Source organism: Panicum hallii, chromosome 7 (assembly GCF_002211085.1).
Source record: "Panicum hallii strain FIL2 chromosome 7, PHallii_v3.1, whole genome shotgun sequence".
NCBI classification, from domain to species: Eukaryota; Viridiplantae; Streptophyta; class Magnoliopsida; order Poales; family Poaceae; genus Panicum; species Panicum hallii.
The window spans coordinates 31,736,298-31,758,895 of record NC_038048.1 but is presented as its reverse complement, the minus strand read 5'-3'; the positions used below and the strand labels follow the sequence as shown (position 1 = coordinate 31,758,895).

The following is a 22,598-nucleotide window of genomic DNA, read 5'->3' as shown; positions in this document are numbered from 1 at the left end:
ACCGGCTTGCACGCCCTAGAGCGAGGGTTATGCCCACCATCTTTTCTCCTCCTCCTCCCATAGTTCCATCGATAGCGGCGGAGATGCGGCACTGCAGTTTTTATGTGTGCGTCATTTGGTGGCAGTCGATCGTACAGCGACTTGATCAGGCAAGGTTGCCTAAAATTAGGCGGCAGCCGGACATTTTTCTGCTCTGACACCTCCGGCCGGGGCTACGAATTGAGGCATTTTGGTGACTAGATTTGGATTTCGATCTGCATGTGCAACCGATCAAAGCGAGGAAAAAATAGTAAGCGAAATGGCTTTCACTAGTGCCACGCTTCTTCGACCGCGGGGCACCCTGCAGCTGGCCACGAGCCCCCGCCGTCCCAAACCAGGGCTCCCGGCAGCCGCACCACCGGCGGCGACACGGCCCAGCACGGCCACGGCCACGGTGGCCGCCATGTGGAGGCAGGTCCAGGGTTCCGGCGACTGGGCCGGCCTGCTGCAGCCGCTGCACCCGGTGTTGCGCGACGAGGTGGCGCGGTACGGGGGCCTCGTCGGCGCCTGCTACGACGCCCTGGACATGGACCGCTCGTCGGCGGGGTACATGCGCTGCAAGCACCGCAGGGAGCGCATCCTCGAGGAGGCCGGCGGCGGCACGGCCGGCGCCGCCCCCGGGTACGAGGTGACGAGGTACATCTACGCGGCGCCGGACGTGGCCGTGCCGGTGGCGGTGGCGCAGCCCGCGGGCGCGTGGGTCGGCTACGTCGCGGTGTCCACCGACGAGATGACCCGGCGGCTCGGGCGGCGCGACGTGCTGGTCTCGTTCCGCGGCACGGTGACGCCGGCGGAGTGGACGGCCAACCTGATGAGCCTGCTCCGCCCGGCGTGCCTGGACGCGCGCGACCCGCGCCCGGACGTCAATGTCGAGTCGGGCTTCCTCAACCTCTACACCTCGGCGGTGGCGGCGCCGGGCGGCGGCACGGGGAGCTGCCGGGAGCAGCTGCTCCGCGAGGTGTCCCGCCTCATCGCCTCCTGCCCCGGGGGCGAGGACGTGAGCGTCACCCTGGCCGGCCACAGCATGGGCGGCGCCCTCGCGCTGCTCCTCGGCTACGACCTCACCGAGCTCGGCCTCAATCGCCGCGCCGCCCGCGGGTCCCCGTCTCCGTCTTCTCCTTCGGCGGGCCCCGCGTCGGCAACGCCGCCTTCAAGGCGCGCTGCGACGCGCTCGGCGTCAAGGTGCTGCGCGTCGCCAACGTCCGCGACCCGGTCACCAACGTCCCGGGCGCCCTCCTCAACGAGCGCACCAGGAGGCTGCTCGGCGGCTGGGCCGGCGGGCGTCTGCTACGTGCACGTCGGCGCCGAGCTCGCGCTCGACTTCGCCAGCCTCCACGACCTGGGGAGCGTGCACGACCTCGGCGCGTACGTGAGCTGCCTCGAGCGGGACGGGGCACGGCCCAGGAGAGCTCGCCGTCGTCCCGGGCGGCGAGCCGCGGCGGCGGCGCCTCTGCAACCGTGCGGCCTCGTGATCGGCTACAGCTCACGGCTCTAGGCTTCCTCTTGTTCCTCTACGGCTACTTGCTGCATCTTTGGCCACTTGTTATCACTAACCCTCTTCTTATTACTCTTTTCTCGAATCTCCTTGTGGCCGCCAAATAAGGTGATGCATATGCATAATCGCTGCTACCATTTTAGTTGCATATTTCGAGCATGTTGATCACACACTTCTACAGGGCTGATGAGCCGCCATGTTTGCTGATCATGACCTCGCCCGAAGAATCCGCCCCACTATGTTTGTCCATTGAGGATGTCAAGAGTGTTGTTGTAAGTAGTATTTTCACTCTTTAACTCTAATTAATGGATTTGGAATAAGAGAAGTGGTTGTATCATGTTGTTCAATAAGGGGCATATTATTTGTTTCCTTGATATTGGTACTCCCTTGATTCGTTGGAGCGAATTGTTGGAGTTCAGCGTGTTTTGAGTTGTGTTTCAATTGCGAGGAATGTTCGTTGGAATTTGAAGACGCTTGAAGGGGTGAAAAATAAAAAGAAAGGCCAAAACCATTGGATCGCAAATGGGTGGCTGAGATTTGTCGCTCCAGATGAGCTCAGAATTCAAGAACCTAAGATATAGCACCTCCCATGGATGGATTGTTGTCAAAGTTTCGTTGTTCTAGTTACATCCATATGCAAAAGGTAATTTCAAATCGATCCAATAAACATACGAGTTCGAACTAGTACAATCTAAGAACCGTTGGATGCATATATGCATTGGTTTCTAGCTAGGATCCACGTTCACACTGGTCCTTGTACCCTCAATCTATGACCTCCAGATGCAAATAATAAACGGTACTCATTTTGAGGCACTTAAAATGGTAAGTACTTTTAAGTGAAGTTTAGGCAATTTTCAATAACAAACTGAAATATGATACTCAATTTAGAAGGCAATTTAAAGATGGACACTCAAGTTGCCACCAACACGTTGCCTCTCAACTCTAATCTCAATATGTAATACAATACTCTTCATCTACCCGAACCATAATTCATATGTGCAACTGCTCATGATACGGGACCTCGCATGCATTATTTTTTTTTTATCAAAGTTCACTTGTTTTCATATAGTTACATCCATACGTAAAAGGCAATTTTAAATCAGGCCAATAAACATACTAAGCTCAAACTAGTACGATCCAAAAAGAACAGTTGGAACCATAAATGTGTTGGATTATTGTGTGATCCATATTCACGCTAGCAACGTTACACCAGATGCAAATAGTAATAGCACTCGTTTTGAAGGTAATTGAAATGGTACATACATAAATGAAGTTTAGGCAATTTTCAATGATAGTCTGGAATATAGCACTCAATTTGGAGGGAATTCAAAGATGCTCACTCAAACTGTCAGTCTGCCACCTGCCACCAACATGTTGCCTCGTGATACAAGTGTCAACAATAATACAATACTCCCCACCTACTCGAATCATAATCCACGCGTGCAGTTGCTCATAACATAGTGTAAGAAGGTGACTAAAAATCATATTTTTATCCTTTTCCCATAATTTCAATTCAACTGACTGAATAACTAGCGTGAAAACCGTTTGTGCGTTACCATATCCGTTTCCTTACTTGATTGAAAAGGAGAAGGAAGGTTGATTGAAACTAAAAAGAGTGGGATATCCTATCCGTTGGCTTTTAATCGAACCATCCACAACCCATCAAGCACTGATCGCCTTTCTTCTACCTTGCGTTCTTCTTCGACAGGCAAGTCGGCTCATCCATCCCGCACGCTCCTCGTCCTCTACTCGCTCCCCCTAAACCATCCCTCCTCCTCCGGCGGCATGCCCGCTATTGGATCCATCAAAACCATCCACCTTCACGCTTATCCAATAACGCTGTTGCCACTACGCTATCCCTCCCCAACCGGTTGTCCTCCGCCACCAACCATGGGGCCAGCGGTGCGCCTCCTCGCCGCGTTGTCTAGCACCCGCCACCTCCATACGAGGCTATCCTACCTTCCGCTGCTTCCCTCTGCAAACCGTGATGGGTGGATTCCGCCGGAGAAAATCTACCTACACTATCTTCTCCCCAATCCTCAAGGAAACTACATTCATACGATTTTTTTCTATTTTTCCTGGAATTCATACCCGGTTCTTCTTGGTTTATAATTTACAGTTTGTCAGGTACCGAAATAAGCAAGACACCATGAAAATGGGATGGCAAGTACCAGCCCAAGGAACCGGAAGCGCGGAGCTGAACAGGGGTGGTGCGCGCCGCGCGCTGGGCTTTTGGAAGGCCCCATCAATTCGTTGCCCTGGCTGGCCGGCTGGCGCCCACAGGGCAGCCAGGGCGCCGCAGGGAGAGCCGCCAGCGAGCGAGCGAGGTGGGGGATTTGAGCTGGGCACGCGGCGCGAAGGCCGAGGGGTCGCGCCCAACGGCCTTCTCGCTCGCCCCGCAGCCCATCTGCGCCCACCCCCCTCCCCATTCCCTTCCCCTTTTCGACCCACCCCTCCCATCCCACCACACTACAAATGCGGCGCAACCGCAGCGGCAGCAGCCAGCAGTAGCGACCCGTGCTAGTAGTACACCGCCGCGGCGTCGCCCGGACATGCTCTCGCATCCACCGCCCTCGCACCGCGCACGCTAGGCACGCTCGAATCCGGGGGGCCGTTGCAACGGCTAGTTGCGGCGGCGCGGCCGATCGATGGACCCGTACGGCGGCGGCGGAGGCGCCGATGCCGGAGGGAGCGGCGGCGGAGGCGCCAATGGCTCTCAAATGTGGGTGAGGGGGGCCCGGGCCGTGTTTGCTTCGTCCTTGCTTGCTGGGTCCGCGGTTCTCGCGGGGGACTGGTCGGCTCCGTGTCTCGGGGGGGATTGGGGTGGGGGATGGGATGAGGGGTTTTGGCTGGGGCCGATGCGCCGCCGTCCGGTGCGGAGCTGGCGGTGGGCGGAGATCCGCTCGCCGCCGGCCGGTCCCGGGTGTTCGATCTGACGGTGGAGAAATCCTGCCGTGGCGGCGATCTGGCCCGGCGCGCCGGCTCTCGGCGGATCGGGAGGATGATCCGTGGGGCGGTCCTCGGGCCCCTGGGTGCGTTTCCCATTTCTCACTCGGATTCGGTTTGCTGGTTCGGGATTTGCGTCCGATTGGGGGATTAGTCCGCCGCCGGCCGGCGTAGCTCCGATGGGGAGGGTACGGGCTCACGGTGGGACTGGAATCGGGGCGCGCGTGATGCTTGTTGTATTGCCGATCGGTGAGAATCAAGGTGCTGTATCGCGTGTAGATGGGTGTAGACCTTTGATTGCGGAGTTCGGTGGCTAATCCACCTCACATGACAGACTAAAATCTGATAAAACCTGGCTAGAACATACAGGAGTAGCTCCATGGCCCGACATCTTTGTGTGTGATCCCAATCTCAGCTCTCCCCTGAACTGAATGCTTGCAAAATTGACCTGCTGTTCCAGTGAACCGCTTTTGTGGAATTTGTTGTACTTATGCTCGATCTTGTAACGCTCGCAGCAGTCTCTGGGATTGGCAAGCAGGAGAGCATTGCGAAGCAGATGATGCGAGCCATGGTACTTCACTCACATCCATACCCTGCATCTGTGTTGCAAACAAACTCTAGAGTATCTGTCTGGACTTGATCTCTCATTTTGTCTTGTCTCCTTTTACAGCGGATGCTACCAAGTTTGTGTGGGATTGCCTCAATCAAGATGACGATGAGCTACTGGGATTGCTTGGGAATCAAACTCCGCTGAGGGACTGTCGTGACTTCTTCGCTGATATACCAGGTGAGACGCCATTTCTTCTGACATCTATCAACTGCTTTCGCTCTTGAATGCTATGCTTAATTGAGGTATTTGTTGCTTGAGTAGATATCTCCTGCAAGGAGACCCTGGACCCGGAGGAGTCTCGCGAAGCAAAGCGAAGACGTACGTTGGAGTACCCTCCAGAGTCTAGTCAGTCGGAAGTTGGAACTCATGAAACCGCTTCTCCTTTTGTCGCATCTGAGGTTGTTCGCCAGCTCCTAGCTATGTTTCAAATCTATCTCTTCAGCTACTCAGTACTTATCACATTTATGCTTTGTTGCATCTGAGGTTGTTTGTTAGCTCCTAGCCATGTTTCAAATCTCTCTTCGGCTACTCGTTACTTATCACACAGTTATGCTTCTTTTGTTGATCCATGGCTTAGGTAACAGAGGTTTCATTGCTTTGTACCGACGAACCACAGAGCTTAAATTGTGATATACAGTACAGTTCAAATAATATAGGTTTGTATTTCACCATGTGTGCTTGAAAATGACCTATTGCTGCCCCTCTTCTGTTTGCTAATTGAAAATTTTGCATCAGATACAATAAGTTCCTTGTCAAATCAAGCATCCTACTGGCAAGAAAATAACCATTTGGAACATTGCTCTTATGGAACTCCAGTGTACGTCGAACCTGATCAAATGTTGGTTCCTCTCTGTTTCCACTGAAACCACTTTAAACTGATTCATCACTACTTGACAACCATGACATCTTCATCTCGTGTTTGCTGCAGGCCTTGTACCCAGGAAAGCGTTGCATATGTTGATGATCAAGCTGGTATTTCAGGTCGGTGCACACCAGTTTTTCCACAGCATTTTGTTGCCAATTTTTCATTTACTTTTTCAACACAGTTTCTAGTCAATGCTTGGGTTTCCAATTCCATCGGCATGGGGAATAATTAACCATTTTCCATCCTTGCGGGTGGAGTGGCAGCAATGTGTCAATGACTCAGATGACCCGCATTTGTTTGTTCCCAGGTCCCTTGTGTGATATAAAATGAGAATTATTTCTTTCCTATTTCCCTTTATTGCAGTTGTATTTTGGTGTATTTGTAGCTGCTGCAGTTTTCCATTATGCCTGGCAGTCATGTAGTTTTGAGTGCCTAGTTGACACCGACATGTAGCAGTTTATCCAAGCAACTTACCTATTCTTTCTATCTGGCTACAGGATCAAGCGAGATTGCACCAGTGACAGAGCGTTTCATAATGCAGGAAACTAGGAAGCTTTCTACGCTCAAAGTCTCTAAAGGTATTTCAGTTTGATACTGTATTATGACTTAGAGCACACTTGAACTTGCAGTTTTATCAATGCTGATCATTTGGTCCTGCTGGCTTACTAGGAGGAAGCTCATCGCTAGTCAAGGCAAAGCAAAACATAACTACAACCGTAGCATACCCTTTTACTCTCATCAAGCCATCTTGGAAGGAAGGCGATGTTACTCTGCAGGACATTAATCAGAGACTGCGTGCTCCTCCAAAGAAACCTCCTGAAATCCTGGGAACTTCTGCTTTCTCTGGCAAGCCCGTGATCGGCAAGACAAGGATCAAGACAGATGGGGGCAAAGGCAGCATCACAATACTAAGAACAAAGGGCTGAGAGCCCTGAGAATGACTTTGATCCTTATTTATCTGCCATTCTCAACATTTATCAGAACAGAAGGGGGGAAAGCAGCTCCTTGGTGGTCAATTGTGCAGGCCTGAGGACCTGAGGCTGCCATTGACCCAGACATATAACAGTACAAGGGACAGAGGGCTGAGAACATGAGACTGCCATTGATCCTTATCTACCTGCCATTCTCTCGATTGCTTCCGGCGCTCTGGTCAATTGCGCAGGCCTCTGTAGCTTCCCATTTATTACAATTTTCCATTTCAATTTTGTGCCGTGGCTTTGGTGTTCTGAAGCGCACTGTAGATGCGAAACTCTTTGTTCAAAGATCCAGCATTCTTCCGGTGTATTTATGGCATGTGGCCAATGATATATAGGGGAAAAAAATTGAAGTTCAAGGTATTGTTGTGTTCTGCCCTGTTTACTACTTCCCTCTGATGCTGCTCTTCAGGCCATCTGTGTCTTTTGATTGCTGGTAAGCACCCTGATGCATCCATCCTGCGAGGCTGCGAGAGCGGTAATCCCTTGCTCAATTCTGCACTGTGGGTTTTTTTTTTGTTTTCTTCTTCACTTGTATATTATATCGTGGATATCGCTAATGTGCGATGAACTTCATGGCCCAGGGTAGGGATGGATCTGAAATCCAATCGAAGTTTTAATATTTTTTTCCCGATTTGCAAGGTTTCCAAAAAAAAACGAAAGGTTCTATCTGAAAATAATAACACTGGTCCCCGAGCTTGCCGCCTTACTTGTACTTTGCTCTTAAGTATATTTTCCGTGAACACGAACAAAGAAAAGAATAATGAGCAGACCATCATCCACGCAGATTGTCCCGTACGTGGACACAAATCAAGCATGAGTGTAGAAGGCGTATCCAACATTGGCCCGACAGCGTGGCGGCGGCGGCCTCTGCATAATCTCCCGGAGCCGGCTGCCGGAAGGGGACGACGACACCGGCGGCGGCGGGGCGATCGCCTTGTTTCCGGTGGGAGAGCACGAGCCTCCGCGGGGAACACGTACGAGCACCTCCCCCGCGCCCCCGGTGATGGTCTCGGCGAGGAGCTGGTTCGATGTGGTGACGAACCCGGCCTCGGGGACGAAGCCGACCTCGCACCTCGCAGCATGCGCGTGCGGCGCGTTCTGGCCGCCCGGCCGGGCCGGACATGGGAGAGGGAGGAGCCCTGCGGTGTGGACGCCCGGGAACAGCTCCGCGTTCGCGGCGTCAGGCTGCCGGCGTCGCCGGTGCTCTCTTGAGAGTTGAGGCCCGCGAGGAAGAAGTCGCCCGCCCGCCCTGCACGGTAACCCGTACGTTCAGCTCGAGCACTACGCGCGTGCACGCATGCTACGCGACGCTGCCCTACCGTGCATCGCCCAACAGCCACGGACCAGTGACTCGCGGCACGTGACCAGAGAAGCGCGGCGGCGAACGTGACGTGGTCACTGACAGACCCGCATGTAGGCGACCACGTCAACCTCAGAGCAACTGCTTCCGGCCATGGAGTTTCCCATGGCGTCGCAGTCTCACAGAGTCACAGACAATGGAGTTTAGCCTCTGAAGTAGCTTCCATCCCCTGACATTGGGCCAATGCTAGAGGGAAGGGACCGTATCCGTTTGCTGTTGCGCAGAGCAAAACACTCTTACGAGTTACGGTAGATACCTCTGAGCTTCTGTGAGGACTTCCGCTCCTCATTCAAAGTTGATCGTGCAGCTACGCCGGCATTAGTTGCAATCATCCAACCGATCTGGTTCCGATCTGATGCGAACCCGTTACGGTTTGTTCCCAATCTTTCGGTGAGAGGGGATAGATAACTCGATTGGTGGATGGAGACGACGTTCACGGCCCGACTACAGCCTTCCAAGGATGGTGCGCCTTAGCAACCGATACACCACCTCCAATGGCTACTGCGATCTTGTGGAGCGCAACACCCGGCCACTAGGGCACTCGTCCTGCAAGCAATCGAAGAACAAGCAAGAACAAGTAGAACAAGCAACTCAATTGCAAATATGGAGATAAGAACCAATCTAAAATCACAAAGGTGGGATTCTGAATCGAGTAGAACGGATGGTCTAGCCGACACATGCGTCTACAAGCAAGTAGCAATGGCTAAACTTTCAACAAAACAAAACCCAATCTGTTCGTGGTGGCTATGGGGGTATATGAGAGGGTAGAGGATGACCAGGACGTGGTGGAGGTCGTCCCTAAACCCTAGGACACGCCCCTATTGGGCCCCACTTGATACACGCCCCATTGGGCCAAAATCAGGTGACGCAGCACCGTGGACAGAAAAGGTCTTTGTAGTAAATCAACGATTGCGGCCGCCTCGGAGAAGATATGAACATGAGTCCAGATCCATATGAAAGTAGACTTTATAAGCTTTCCGTGAAGTCCAAGAACTCCCCAATCGGAGTCCGTATGAAGTCATGGCAGCCGTTACAACTTGATTCTGTCCTGCAGTCCGAATCCAACATCCAAAACGTGTTGGATTTGGACTCTTCCTTTCCTTGCACCAAAAGTGACGTGGTGGCCTGGTGGAGAACATTGGGAAGACTTGGGCTTGGTCCCCAATCAATTTCTTTGGTCCTCCGTGTTTTCCATGTAATTTCCACACACGGCTTTATCCAGTCAAGTAATTCTGAAAACGAGAATGCACAGAAATCATAGTGCAGCATTAATTGTTCAAATGTATCAAATTTAATCTTGATATAGAGTTGATTCACCTTTGGGCAAGAAGGCACTAATATGGTCGTATCCAGGCTAGTGATGTCCTCATCACGATCCATCACGAGATGTACCGTTGACTGTCCCGATGTGCTTCCTAAAAAGAACTGTTCTGCTACGTACCAGAACCTCGCTTCAGGATTCTCGCTCGATTTGATCAATAGCATGTATCACACATGCAAGGTTTTTTTTGTTCTTTTGCAATCTTGCAATACACATGAACACTCATATTCACGTACAAGTACTCGCTCGTCCATATTAATACACGTACGCGTACTATCTTATATATGAGTATCTGCGAACTATCTTATATATTTATATAAGTACCTATGAAATAACATACTTTCCATACCTTGATATTGGTGAAGTCACCACATATGATTCACCATCAACAATTACGTTGCCAACCACAAAAACTTTATCTATGGTTGTAAATCCAAACACATGTATTGAGTTGACTATTCGACCCGCTGGGGGTTGTCTTACACAGGGTTTTTGTGTTGTTGCTAGTTACGGTATTTGATGTATCCCATGTTAATTAGTGTCATGTTTGTTTATTCCCTAGATTATATAATCTAACTGATGATTTAAGGATAATAAGATAAAAGTAAATTATAGACCATAAAAATAATCTAAAATAAGTTTGACTAGGGTAGCTTATTTCAAATTATTTAGGTGATCCAATGTGACCTTTTACCTATTATCCTTAGAGTATAAGCTAAGTTGTATAATTTGAGGAGGAAACAAATACGCTTTAATTTTTTTTCACGAACGTGTTTGAGCATTAAGAGGGAAGCAATACGACCATTATAAAGACAGAGGCTATTTAGGCGGATACAGAGCACCACCAAGCAAGTGGCAGACGATCCCAACAACAAACAAGTAAAGCAATGTGTCATGTTGCTAGGTTGTTTGGGTTCTAAAGCTATGTGGAAGAACTGAAATGGTTGGACAATAATGTTGGTGCCTCAATTATTTTTTATGATGTATTCTGTTTTGTATTCACTTTTATTTTTACAAGAATGACAAGGTATATAAGGATAAAATTTTGGACATATGTGTGAAGCAGCTTTAGCAACACACCTGTTCAATGCAACTCGTTATTCTAGAGTTGGCGAGGGGCCTTTCTAAAAATTGGAGCTTATGAGATAAGGAGTTAGAAAAGAGCTACTGGGACATGACTCTAGCAACCCGTACTACGAAATTCAGCCCACTATAATATTAAGCCTTCCACAACAAGTAGATCCACATTAGTAACTAATATTTTAGTCTACAAATCTTTTTGCTTAGTAAGTTTGAAAGTTATATTAAAACATATTTAAGTTGAAAAATTGTACTACCATTTTCAAATTACTTGTCACTCTACCTTTGTTCTAAGCCAAACATCCATAACTTTGATCAAATCTTATAAAAAACATAAACTTCCACAATACCTAATAAATTCATTATCAATATTTATGGTGGATTTAGTTTTCTATAAACTCGGTCAAAGTTCGACAAGCGTGAGTTAGAACAAATCTAGTATAATGGAGGGAATACAAATAAGAAAAAAAATATGCACATGGAGCAAACACATGGGAACTCACAAAAAATATACGCATGCAATAAATTATGCAAAGCCCAATTCGTAAAATCTAGAAGTAAAATTTTATACACTTGGAATAAATATTGCATGCAAGGAGAATAAAACTAATACAAGTACACAAAATAAATTTTATATGTCGGAAAGAACAAGATGGGATGAAAAGAACATCTAGGCTGCAATATTTGGGCATGGGAAAAGAGAATTAAATCTAAACCGGAAATATTTATTTTATCAAATAATTAGAGAAGAGGGAGGGGTGGTCGGAAAGACCGGTGAAAATATTTATACAGTTAGGATTAGTTTGTGAGGGTTTATACTAGCTTCGACTTCACCTAAATTTGACGAAATTAAGATAAAGTAGCGCGAAATCATTTCACGAACCGAGATGAAAATAATATTTTTAGTTTTAACGATTTGACTTCATCAACCGAGATATTTTTGGAGAAGGTCCCCCAAGGGCCGAGGCCCATATATTTAGCCAAGGTAACCACAAGAATTTATAAAAAATGCATTCTTCTGTCAGTTTAAAATTGATTAAGTCCAATATTTTTTGTTCTTAGGATTTTTTATATTTATTTTGCGCACTCACAGCATAGTCCTAATAAAAAAATTGTTAAAAAACGCATAAGAAAATAACGACAGGAGTGCATCCCCACCGCACATCAATTGGTCTCGCACGACTCTGCTCTCCCGCAGCCAAAAACCCTAGACTCCCCTGCCGCCGCTCTCTTTCCCCTCCCTCCAGCTCGCGCCGTCCTCCCAACCGCCCTCGCATCCCCCCGCCTGCTCGCCGCTGCCGCCGTCGAGCACCGATCAACGAGCAGCCATGGCGAATCGTAAGAGGCTCCCGAACCCTATCCTTTGCCCCGCTCCCATCGTCTCGTCCGGTTCGCATCCCATCTCGCTCTCTAACCCTGGGGTTTGGCTGGCTGGTCTGCAGCAGCGGCGCCGGGAGGAGCGAGGTCGTTCCTGCAGGCCGTGTCGAAGGTCACCGAGGAGGCGCCGACGCCGCTCCGCGTCGTCCAGATGGAAGGCCTGGTGATGATTGCTGCCGAACCCCACTCCGGTTTGCTGTTTGCTCGTTCGATTGGATTGTTAGAGCACCGAGATTTGAGGAGCTAGGGCATGCTCGGGGGATGGATCTGTTTGTGTAGAGGAGTTGTTGTTTTGGGATGGAAATTCGGGGGGGGGGGATCCCTTTTCGCTGGGGGGTAATTGTAGTGTTATTTGCTATTTATGTTATTTGAACATGATCTGCATGTTTTGATCAGCGATTACTAGATTGCCAGGTTATTTTTGAGTTATTTTTTGTAAGAATATATTCAAAGTGCCTAAAACCTTACCGCCATGTGGTAGTAAAACAAGTGAAATTCTGTCTGATTTATTGTGCGCTAGAAGAGTACTGCCAGTTTAGATCGATTAATCCACAATGGTAATGCCATCTCTTTCGCATACTCTCTTACGCAGTTTCATTGCCAGTATCATTAGCACGACTGATGTAGTACAGTTGAGCCTACATAAGATTTTACTCATCTTGATGCCCATGGTCGAATCAGTAGTGCTCTGTATTTTTGGACATCTATATGCTATGTGCACATATAAAAAAATGTAAACTGGAGCAACACTATATTGGAACATTGTGATAGATCACACTGATCTGATGAACTGTATTATCTGGGTGCCTAGAATTATTTTTGGCAAGAATCTCTTTCCCACATAGTTTACATCAGTTAGAGTATCCTAGATAGATTTTGCTGCCTCCATGTATTAGAAAGTTTTCCCATATGACAAGATTTTTTCTTTCTAATCTTAATTTCACAACATAGGGTAATTTGTATTCACAGTCATGTTGTTTTGCTCTTTTGCACAGGCCGTACTGAAGATCATTAAGCACTGTGAGGAGTTTGCACCTGCTCTGGTTACAGGTCAACTGCTTGGTTTGGATGTTGGCAGTGTTCTGGAAGTGACCAACTGTTTCCCCTTCCCTGTGAGTCTTTAACATTTTAGCAGTTGCATGTGTATTCCTCTTCTGCTATGACATTCTTCCAGGTTAGTTGTGTTTTATTTTCATAGGCTAATGACTTCCTTACTATTTTTACTGCAGATCAGAGAAGAGGATGATGAAGCAGATGCTGATGGTGCAAATTACCAGCTTGAGATGATGAGGTGCTTGCGAGAAGTTAATGTTGACAATAATACTATTGGATGGTAAGTTAAGAGATTTCATGTTCCACTAACTCCATATCTTTTCAGTTAATTCAGAAATAGTCAGTGGTGGTTTGAGTTTTCTAACATGCACATTGACAAACATTATATACTTGGTAACATGATTTTGTACTTGCACAACTAAGCAGCTTTTGAGTATATATGACTGATATGCTTGTCACTTTTTGTTGCTCTGTAATTGATGAAAATCTTAGCTTTCTCAGCAATGAGAGTCTTTCGTAATTCCCTTTGTTTCACCATTTGTTGGGTATGGGCATGTAGGAAGTAATGGTTTAAAAAAAAAATTCGAGATACATTTTCTGTGTAGGTTATTGCCTTTAAGATTCTATCCTGCTGAGAATAACAATATTGAAATTGTTACCTAAATGCTGTTCATTTCAAGGATTTATCTTACCTAAATCAAGTTCTCTTAGTGAAAATTGTTTGAACCTTGTACCGAAATTGACATTTGAATATGGTTATATGTTGGAAGCACTAGTTAGTGGAAAAGTGCAAATTTGTTTGTGCTGTGGGGGCAGTATGCAGGCTGCTGCGTTGTATTTTATTGAGGATCTGGCAATTGGCATTGATGGGCTTCTGTACGGTGCATATATGCTATATTTACTCTCTTTATATATCAGCACGTGATACTTGCTGTGTGTTAACAAATGCAAGCTCTAATACTGCATGCTATCAACCACTCACTATACAAGTGTGATGTTGTTACTGCTCGTCCAGCATTTTAGGAGCTTTGCATTTTGTTTCAGATTGCTATTATGGTGGATTCTAATGCCAATCATTTGCATTCTTTTGGTCTATGCTTACAGGTATCAATCTTGCTTGCTTGGATCTTTTCAAACTGTGGAACTGATTGAAACATTTATGAACTATCAGGTATGGGGCAAATAAATAAGCTGTGTTAGCTATCCAGCCTTTTCGCTGATATTCCCCAGCTTTAAAAATTTTATTTTCACCGCTTCATTTCATTCTTTATGGTTAATTGTAACTTGATGGCTTCTGACTAGTAGATTAAAGATCCATGATCCTACATGTTGCCACATCTAACCGCTGTTAACATTACAAGCGATTGAACAATCTAGCTTTATTGCTTATGGGAGCATCTGGCACTTCTCTCATGATAGCATAGTAATGTTGAACATGCATGGTGCATCTTTTCCAGTTCAGTTTGGCTCTGATTGAGATTTTATGTTGATTTTTCACTTGGAATGTTTTCCACTGTCTGATTATCAGATGCCTTCCTAACAGAATCATGGTTGTATATTTTCTCCTGTTTTCCATTCTGAACATTACATTTGCTTGTTGCAGGAGAGTATCAGGAGATGTGTATGCATTGTCTATGATCCATCTAGGTCTAGCCAAGGAGTGCTAGCTCTCAAAGCCCTGAAGCTTACAGACTCATTTATGGATCTTTACCGTAACAATGGTTTAACTGGAGAGAAGTATGAACTCTTTTATCTATACATCGTCATTGTACTGTTGTATATACAAGCGGTATTTTATACAAATGTCCTTTTACTGTTGCAGGTTAAGAGAGAAGAAATTATCGTGGGTTGATATTTTTGAGGAGATACCGGTATGCACTCCTATTTTTTCCATTCAAGTTATATGGATGTAGTCTCCTTACATGCTGTCTTATTTGTGTCACAGATTAAAGTTTCCAACTCGGCGCTTGTCAGTGCCTTCATGAAGGAGCTGGAACCTGAGTCTCCTGTTACTCAGGTTCATTTTTTCTGCTTGCAAAAACTCTTGTATGACATTTCCCCCACTAATTCTCTTAAAATCTATTTGAGTTACATAACCTTTTTTTTTGTATTTCAGTGTGACTTCGACAGACTTAAATTGTCTACTGCTCCCTTTATGGAAAGGAACTTGGAATTCCTAATTGGGTGCATGGATGATCTTTCATCAGAGCAGAACAAGGTATTATTTTGTTTTTGACAAAAGAGCTTCTTCATAATTTGTCCAAGGCTTCATAGTCTATTTGTTTGACTGAGTTCCTTTCTCGCCATTCAGTTCCAATATTATTACCGCAACCTCTCAAGACAGCAGTCACAGCAGCAGGCATGGCTTCAAAAGAGAAGGTAGGAAAATGCCTACTTTGTAGTCAATATTTACAGTACATTGTTAACTCATGCATTTATTTCATATCCCTTAGGATTCTACCATGGTAGTTTAAGGAAGTTATTTTTTAGTTGTTTGAATGCATGCCTACTGTTCATTCACATTGACTCCTTGGTATTTTGTGCTTGTACAGGCAAGAAAACATGGCAAGAAAAGCTGCTGGTGAGGAGCCATTACCAGAAGAAGATCCTTCCAACCCTATTTTCAAGCCTATTCCTGAGCCATCACGATTGGAGGGCTATCTTGTTACCAATCAGATCTCCAGTTACTGCAACCATATCAATGGGTATATATTCTATTACATTTACACCTGTCTTCAGTAGTTCCAAAGCTCTTGCATGTTTCTATTTTAGTTAAGCAGTCATTGTTAGATTTATGAATCTTCTAGTGATACGATTTGCTCAACCCAATTTTTCTTCCATTTACAGTCATGTTCTAACAAAAATTTGCTCATAGCATCCCTCCTGTTTATGTAAAAAAAACTTGCTCCTAGAAGTTTGATCTATTCCTCTTATATAGTTAAACACTATATCTTATACAAAGTTTACAAATGCCACCTGCTTTTTTTTGTCCGACTTGCCCCATAACTTGCAATTTGCATTCTAAATGTGATTGATGCACGTCCTCACAAAATAGTTTGCCCATTCCTTCAGTAGTTGATGAGCTAAACGTACTATGGTTGGTTTGGTAATATGGAGGGATGAGATGTCGGTTGATCCCAAAGCAAAAATCTGCACCTGTGAATTGGAGTTTCATTATATAGTTTAATTTGCACACATGGTTATAAATGTAAGTAAAAACTATAATGAGTTGGTGGGTTGATCATTTCATTTTTAGTAGCATGTAGCGATGTATTTTCTCCGCCTTGCTTATGTCAATAGTATTTTATACTAACAAATGAGACATTTTCCACCGAGAAGGGGGTTTGCACTGATAATTTTCCCTTGAGATGTTGCCTTTTGCCTATCCTAAAACAGATAGTAAAATTTCATGTGCTTCATACTGCACTCGCATTGATTGTAACTTGTGTCACAATGACAGGGTTGCTGGTCAGAATTTCAATAGGCTATACCTGATGAAGGCCCTGCATGAGGACTAGAAGACTGGGATATGAGTGGAAGCTGCTGTTAGATTTAACTTGTGCCACTGCTTAAAATCACAATTTTGCGATGTACCTGACATGAGCGTGCTAGTCTTCTATTTCCGCATGTCTCCGTGACGCCAGATGGATAGCTTCCAGTGAGATGCACTTCCGCAATGTATCAGCATTCTTGGTATTATTTCTGAAATGGGCAGGTTCATTACTATTAGTCATTGTAGTTGCATCTGATCGTGCTACCATAGTAATTCTGGGATACACAGTTTCGTCATCGTCAGTTCATATTAGTTGGTTTCTGTCGTGCTTTTGCGACCAGAGGCTTGGTACCATGTTTGCTTGTTACAAGGGAGGCATATTTGAGCAACCTCTGGTTAGATGTTTGCACACCGTGAATGCTCCCAGTTTGATTGGCTATTAGCGTGTAGGGGTCCTTTTTATGGTCGAATTTGCGTTGACGGAGCCGCCTCCACGTTGGCCAGGCCTGTCTGAGCTCTGATTGCGCGGAAATGTACCCGATCTATTTCACGACGTTTTTTCTCTGTTTTATGGTGGTGGGAGAAGGTCGCGCACCAAACTGCACCGGAACTTCGGTTTGCACTTTCCAAGAAGCGGAAAACAGTTCACCGAAGAAACCGAACAGCTTAGTTGTAGAAAATACCTAGAGGGACGGAGGGAGCAACTTGGAGAGAAGGGTTGTTATAGACCGTACATGGTTCCGACGCCTAATAGAAAACATTTGTTCACCGACCGAGCTGAAGCAAATGAAAAAGATCAAATGCTCCAGGGTGTGTTCGTTTCTTGGGGCCTAAATTTTAGAGGGATCACATCAAAGAGAATCTTATCATTTAGAAGTATTAAATAAAGTCTAATTACAAAACTAATTGCAGAACCCCAGTGCTAATTCGCGAGACGAATCTAATGAGGTATATTAGTCCATGATTAGCGGATGATTACTGTAGCATCACTGTGGCAGATTATTGATTAATTAGGCTCATTAAATTTATCTCGCAAATTAGCACCCAGCTATACAAAAAGTTTTATAAACAGATTTTATTTAATACTTCTAAATAGCAAGATTCTCTTTGATGATGTGATGGGTCTAAAGTTTAGAGAGTAGGAAACGAACAAGCCCCTAAGTCTATACCCCCTCCGCCACAGAACGATTGTCACACTAGTTTTGCACCAAGTCAAATAATTCTAAGTTTGATTAAATTTATATAAAACAGTATCCACTCGATCATGTCACGGATGTGCATGCCATGCCAGAGGTTCTTCAAATTTATCCATGCCAATTATACGGACAACGCATAAATACTAAAGTCAATTTCTTCGGTGCCACGGAAATTAAACGAGTTCCCTTATGGTATTTCTAAAATACCTTCAGTGCCATTAAAATTTAGATTTATCCTCTCCGTGCCATTTCGTCCATAATTCCATCCATAAGCTGTTAAGTGTGATTGAAAAAGACCATTTTACCTCTCTCTTAAGTCGGGCTCACCTGTCAGGGCTCTCCTCGATCTCCTCTCCCTTTCCCCTCTCTCTCTCTCTCTCTCGCGTCCGTGCTGGTCCGCCGCCGAGATCGTATGCATCACCGGCGGCGGGTGGGAGCACCACCCTCCGTCCATGCTTCCAGGGGGTTCTCCGCCGACCGGCCTACTCCGCTGCCCGCCCACGTCCAGAGCTCCTCCGTCCTCCTCGGCTCCTTCGTGGGGCGTGGGCCTCCGTCAACGCCCGGCGCAGGGATGGAGGGAGGCCGGGGCACGCGGCGCTGCGGCCGCCGGCGTCCGGTTTTTCAATAAAAAATTCCAATGCTCTTGCTTCTGCTGGTCCGCAAGCCTCTTCACATCTATTCCCTTTCTTTCCGTTCCCCGCGCCTCCACCGAAACAACAAAATCCCCTCCTCTCGATCTCTCTCGACAGCAACGAATGCGCATCTCCTTCCCATCAATCGGACTCCAGCCTATTGGATTGAGTTGTCCTCCAGTCCAATCGAGTTCCCCCAGCCTATCGCATCGAGCCTCCAATATTTGGCGGAATGGCGTCCACGAGAACAATTATTAGAGAATCTCTGTATGTTAGAGATCGAGATAATAGAAGGGGAAAGGCTAGAAATCGGAAGAATTTGGGGAGGAGATTGGAGCACGGCAGAGGAATGATTAAGGAATAAGATTCGGTTACAACTCGGTTCATATCCTTTTGAGAAAAAGATCCCTCTACTGATACACTCACGCCACACACACGAGTGACAGCTAAAGTCTACAGAACCCACTCTGAACCTGTAACTTGGTGTTAGGGCCGAGTCTTCCTCTTGCCTCTGCCGAGCTCTTCTTCTGGGCCGCCGTTAAGTGGGCTGCCCGGTGGACTGGTAACACTCCTCCGTGCTTGAAAGCCTGCTTGTCCCCAAGTAGGTGCCCGAGGAAACTTCTGCTTCAGGAATTCAGCATCTTCCCAAGTACACAGAGAGACAGGAGTACCAGACCATTGCACAAGAATTTGAAGTATAGCTTCAGTGCCGCGAGTGACCAATCTGCGCTACAAGATCTTGACAGGTATCTGCAGGGTAGATCAGTAGGTGGTAAATCGGGGAGGATTGAAGAGTCTTTACCAGGTGCCTTCTTTTTTTTTTTTGGGCAAATAAGAGAGCTTCATTAATAAGACTCAATATTACAATCCTTGTTAGCGACCTCCATCAGCCAGTTTGGGAGATCACCAACCCAGGATATCACCGGTGAAGACGCTGATGGCCTACGTGCACACAAGTGCGCTGCCTCATTGCCTTCCCGGTTAACATGAGCACAAATAAAAGAAGCAAAAGAAAGACTAAGCTCTCTAATTTCATGCCAAACGCCAGCGATAACGCTACGGAATCCATCATCTGAGCGAACAAGGGTAGCCACCGTTGCATTGTCCGTCTCCAGGACCACCCTTGTGGCCTCCTGCTCGGCTGCTAGGATCAGCCCGTCCCTCACTGCCGAGGCTTCTGCCATCAGAGCATCTGAAACACAGGGGTAGAACCGTGCTGCAGCTACCCGGACACTCCCGCTGTGATCACGTAGTACAGCCCTAGTACTTCCGGTCGAATTACTCAGTGAGAACGCTGCATCCGTATTGACTTTCATCCATCCAGAGGGTGGTCCTGACCATCGCACTCGGGTTACCTCCTGCCTCGAGGACGTATCTGTACCAGAGCCAATGAAGTCTTCAAGCATCGAAGATATGTGCCTAGCTGCTGCCGCCGAACGCCATTCCACTTTGCCATGCTTCCTTGCATTACGTCCTGTCCACAGCGACCACACCCCGCAGATGATCAACTCAGCTGAGCTTACAGAGCAATGATCACCTGTTAGCAAGTCCTTCACCCAAGTCGCCTGGTGGAGCTTTGGAATTTTAATCCCTGTCAGCTTCTTCACCTCGTCCCAAAACATCCTTGCCACCGGACATTCAAAGACTATATGAAACAGAGATTCAGTAGCAGCTCCACAGGTATAGCACGTAGCTTCCGGTTCCACATGCCGTCGGTGTAATTCCATCTTCGTAGGGAGGAAGTTGTGCACAACCCTCCACCAGAAGATCCGTATTTTTGGCGGGATTTTCAGTTTCCACAACCGCTTCCAAATCCAGGAGCCATCAGATGAATTTGGCTCATTCAGTTTGCTCGCCTCCAACTGAATCTGTTCCTCTTTGAGAAGGCGATAGGCAGATCGAACAGTATACATCCCAAACTTCTCATGGCTCCAAGCAAGTGTATCCTCAACCATTCGTAAACCAGGTCTGAGCTACAAAATTTCATTTGCATCAGACGGTATAAAGGACTGCCGAACCAAGTCCTCATCCCATGTTCTTGTTCCTGGAAGAAAGAGCTCATTCACATGCTGAACCAGTGAATTTTCCAGATGAACAAGCGGCTTCATAGGCCTGATACCTGGGATCCAATTATCATTCCATATATTAATCGTGTCCCCAGGGCCAACACGCTTGATAATCCCCTTCTGAAGAACCAGGTGCCTTCTTCAGTTGCAACACATGAAAGACAGGATGAATGACACTAGTAGATGGAAGCTGCAACTTGTAAGCAACTGGACCAATCTTCTCCAAGATCTCATATGGGCCAAAGAACTTGAACGACAGTTTGTTGTTCGACCGGGGTATGACCGAAGTTTGAATATATGGCTGGAGTTTAAGGTAGACAGATTCACCAATTGAGAAATGACGTTCAGACCGGTTCTTGTCCGCTTGAGACTTCATACGCTGTTGGGCACGTTGCAAGTGTTGTTTCAATGGGTCATTCATGAGATTGCACTGCTCCAACCAATCAGACAACTCTAGGACTGGTTCGGCTGATGTAGGAGCAATACCAAAAATGATTTGGAGCATACCCATAGATAGCCTGAAAAGGTGTAGTCTGAAGAGCAGTGTGAAAACAGGTATTATTGTACCAATATTCCGAGAGTGACAACCAAGAAGACCATTGGGAGGGGCAAGCGTGGACAAAACAATGTAGATATGTTTCCAAACATTGGTTGACTCGCTCTGTCTGACCATCTGTTGTGAATGATACGCCGTACTCATTCTTAGCTGTGTACTAGACAACTTGAATAGCTTTTGCCATAACTTGCTTGTCGGTGTTTAACCGGCTGCCCACCGAGGGATATGCCCAAGGTGGTAAGTTTTGGGTGAGGAGACGCCGAGATCAGGAACTCGAAGGTGCAAGGAACACAAGACTTAGACAGGTTCGGGCCGCACGGAGCGTAACACCCTACGTCCTGTATGGTTTGTATTGCCTTTGATGTAGAATGACCTAATGATCTTCTATTTTGAGGGGGGTCCCTGACCTCCCTTATATATCCGAGAGGTCAGAGTTACAAAGATGCTAACCAACCCCCTCCGAGGGATCACACCAGAACTGATCTCGAGTAGATCCTCTCCGTGTTGGTTAGCTCTATCTCCTATTTAAATGGGATAAACAAGAGATAAACAAAATGAATAAGAGATAAGACGGGCTTAATCTCTTAAACTTCGTAATGTGCCCAGCCCGGTGGCCCCGGGTCTGACATTGCTCGTGAATATTCTGTCCCGATCGCTGATAATGGAGGTGAGCGTACCATGTAGCTTGTAGATATTATCCATGAATGCATGGGCCACTGTGAGGGCACTAAAGGGATGAGAGAGTGGTAGAAAGTGAGCATACCGAGAGAAGTTATCCACAACCACGAGAATACAATTGAAGCCCTTGGATCTTGGTAGCCCCTCAATGAAATCCATAGAAATGGTTTGCCAAGCATGATCAGGTATAGGGAGAGGGTGCAAGAGACCAGGATACGTAGCTTTGTCTGGTTTGGCTTGAGAGCAAATTCCACATGATTGAAACCAGTTTTTGATCATCAGTTTCATACCAGGCCAATAAAATAGCTGCTTGATTCGTGCATATGTAACTGGAAAGCCTGAGTGGACTCCAATGGCACTTTCATGAAGGGAAGTGAATATTTTGTGCTGCATGGCAGTTTTACTGCTCAACCAGATCTTGCCCTTATACCTTATCACTCCCTGATGCAAGGTGTAATTGCCAGCTGGGTCCCCAGTAGTGGTCAACTGCTGCAGAAGTTGTTGGGCCTTCTCATCTGCTGCATATGACTCAGTGATAGAAAGCAACCACTGGGGAACCACTGAAGAGATAGCCATGATTTGAGCACCAGGAGCAGGGTGCCTGGACAAGGCATCAGCAGCACTGTTCTCAACTCCTTTTTGATAGATAATCTTGTATTGGAAACCTAAGAGTTTACTAAAAACCTTTTGTTGCCAAGCTGTGTGCAATCTCTGAGTGTTAAGCTCCACCAGACTCTTTTGATCTGTATAAATAGTGAATTCACCATGCTACAAATAAGACCTCCATTGTTCCAATGCCAAAAGTATTGCCATGTACTCCTTCTCATAAGTAGAGAGTCCTTGAGTTCTAGGCC

General features: G+C 46.6%; 2 protein-coding genes and 1 pseudogene across 5 annotated transcripts; all 3 read left to right on the top strand.

Moving 5' to 3' along the window:
• The first annotated feature begins 298 nt into the window (after nt 1–298).
• Nucleotides 299–1,534, top strand: LOC112900640 (annotated as a pseudogene).
• A 2,325-nt stretch (nt 1,535–3,859) lies between these two features.
• Nucleotides 3,860–7,314, top strand: LOC112900049 (protein XRI1-like). 4 transcript variants are annotated; one of them, XM_025968766.1, is made up of 9 exons: nt 3,860–4,566; nt 4,996–5,051; nt 5,151–5,267; nt 5,352–5,488; nt 5,668–5,746; nt 5,826–5,928; nt 6,019–6,071; nt 6,453–6,533; nt 6,625–7,314. In XM_025968766.1, exons 1-9 carry the CDS (start codon nt 4,370–4,372, stop codon nt 6,879–6,881), a joined length of 1,080 nt encoding a protein of 359 aa, XP_025824551.1. In that variant the 5' UTR covers nt 3,860–4,369; the 3' UTR covers nt 6,882–7,314. The 4 variants fall into 4 exon arrangements, with proteins under 4 accessions (XP_025824551.1, XP_025824552.1, XP_025824553.1 ...); XM_025968767.1 differs by having other exon boundaries at nt 3,864–4,256; XM_025968768.1 differs by having other exon boundaries at nt 3,865–4,256; nt 4,999–5,051.
• Nucleotides 7,315–11,861: 4,547 nt separating this feature from the next.
• Nucleotides 11,862–16,856, top strand: LOC112901400 (eukaryotic translation initiation factor 3 subunit H). Its single transcript, XM_025970310.1, has 12 exons — nt 11,862–12,031; nt 12,136–12,233; nt 13,066–13,182; nt 13,300–13,403; nt 14,228–14,294; nt 14,727–14,860; nt 14,946–14,994; nt 15,069–15,140; nt 15,240–15,341; nt 15,435–15,502; nt 15,676–15,828; nt 16,584–16,856. Exons 1-12 carry the CDS (start codon nt 12,022–12,024, stop codon nt 16,639–16,641), a joined length of 1,032 nt encoding a protein of 343 aa, XP_025826095.1. The 5' UTR covers nt 11,862–12,021; the 3' UTR covers nt 16,642–16,856.
• The last annotated feature ends 5,742 nt before the right edge of the window (nt 16,857–22,598 follow it).

Bases quoted from the DNA above. Each gene is read 5' to 3' on its own strand.
- LOC112900049 (XM_025968766.1), top strand. From the start codon at position 4,370: ATGAGGGGTTTTGGCTGGGGCCGATGCGCCGCCGTCCGGTGCGGAGCT. The intron at 5,052-5,150 runs GTACTTCACTCA...CTCCTTTTACAG, and splicing joins AGCAGATGATGCGAGCCATG to CGGATGCTACCAAGTTTGTG. The intron at 5,268-5,351 runs GTGAGACGCCAT...TTGCTTGAGTAG, and splicing joins CTTCTTCGCTGATATACCAG to ATATCTCCTGCAAGGAGACC.
- LOC112901400 (XM_025970310.1), top strand. The intron at 15,503-15,675 runs GTAGGAAAATGC...GTGCTTGTACAG, and splicing joins GCATGGCTTCAAAAGAGAAG to GCAAGAAAACATGGCAAGAA. The intron at 15,829-16,583 runs GTATATATTCTA...TCACAATGACAG, and splicing joins TACTGCAACCATATCAATGG to GGTTGCTGGTCAGAATTTCA.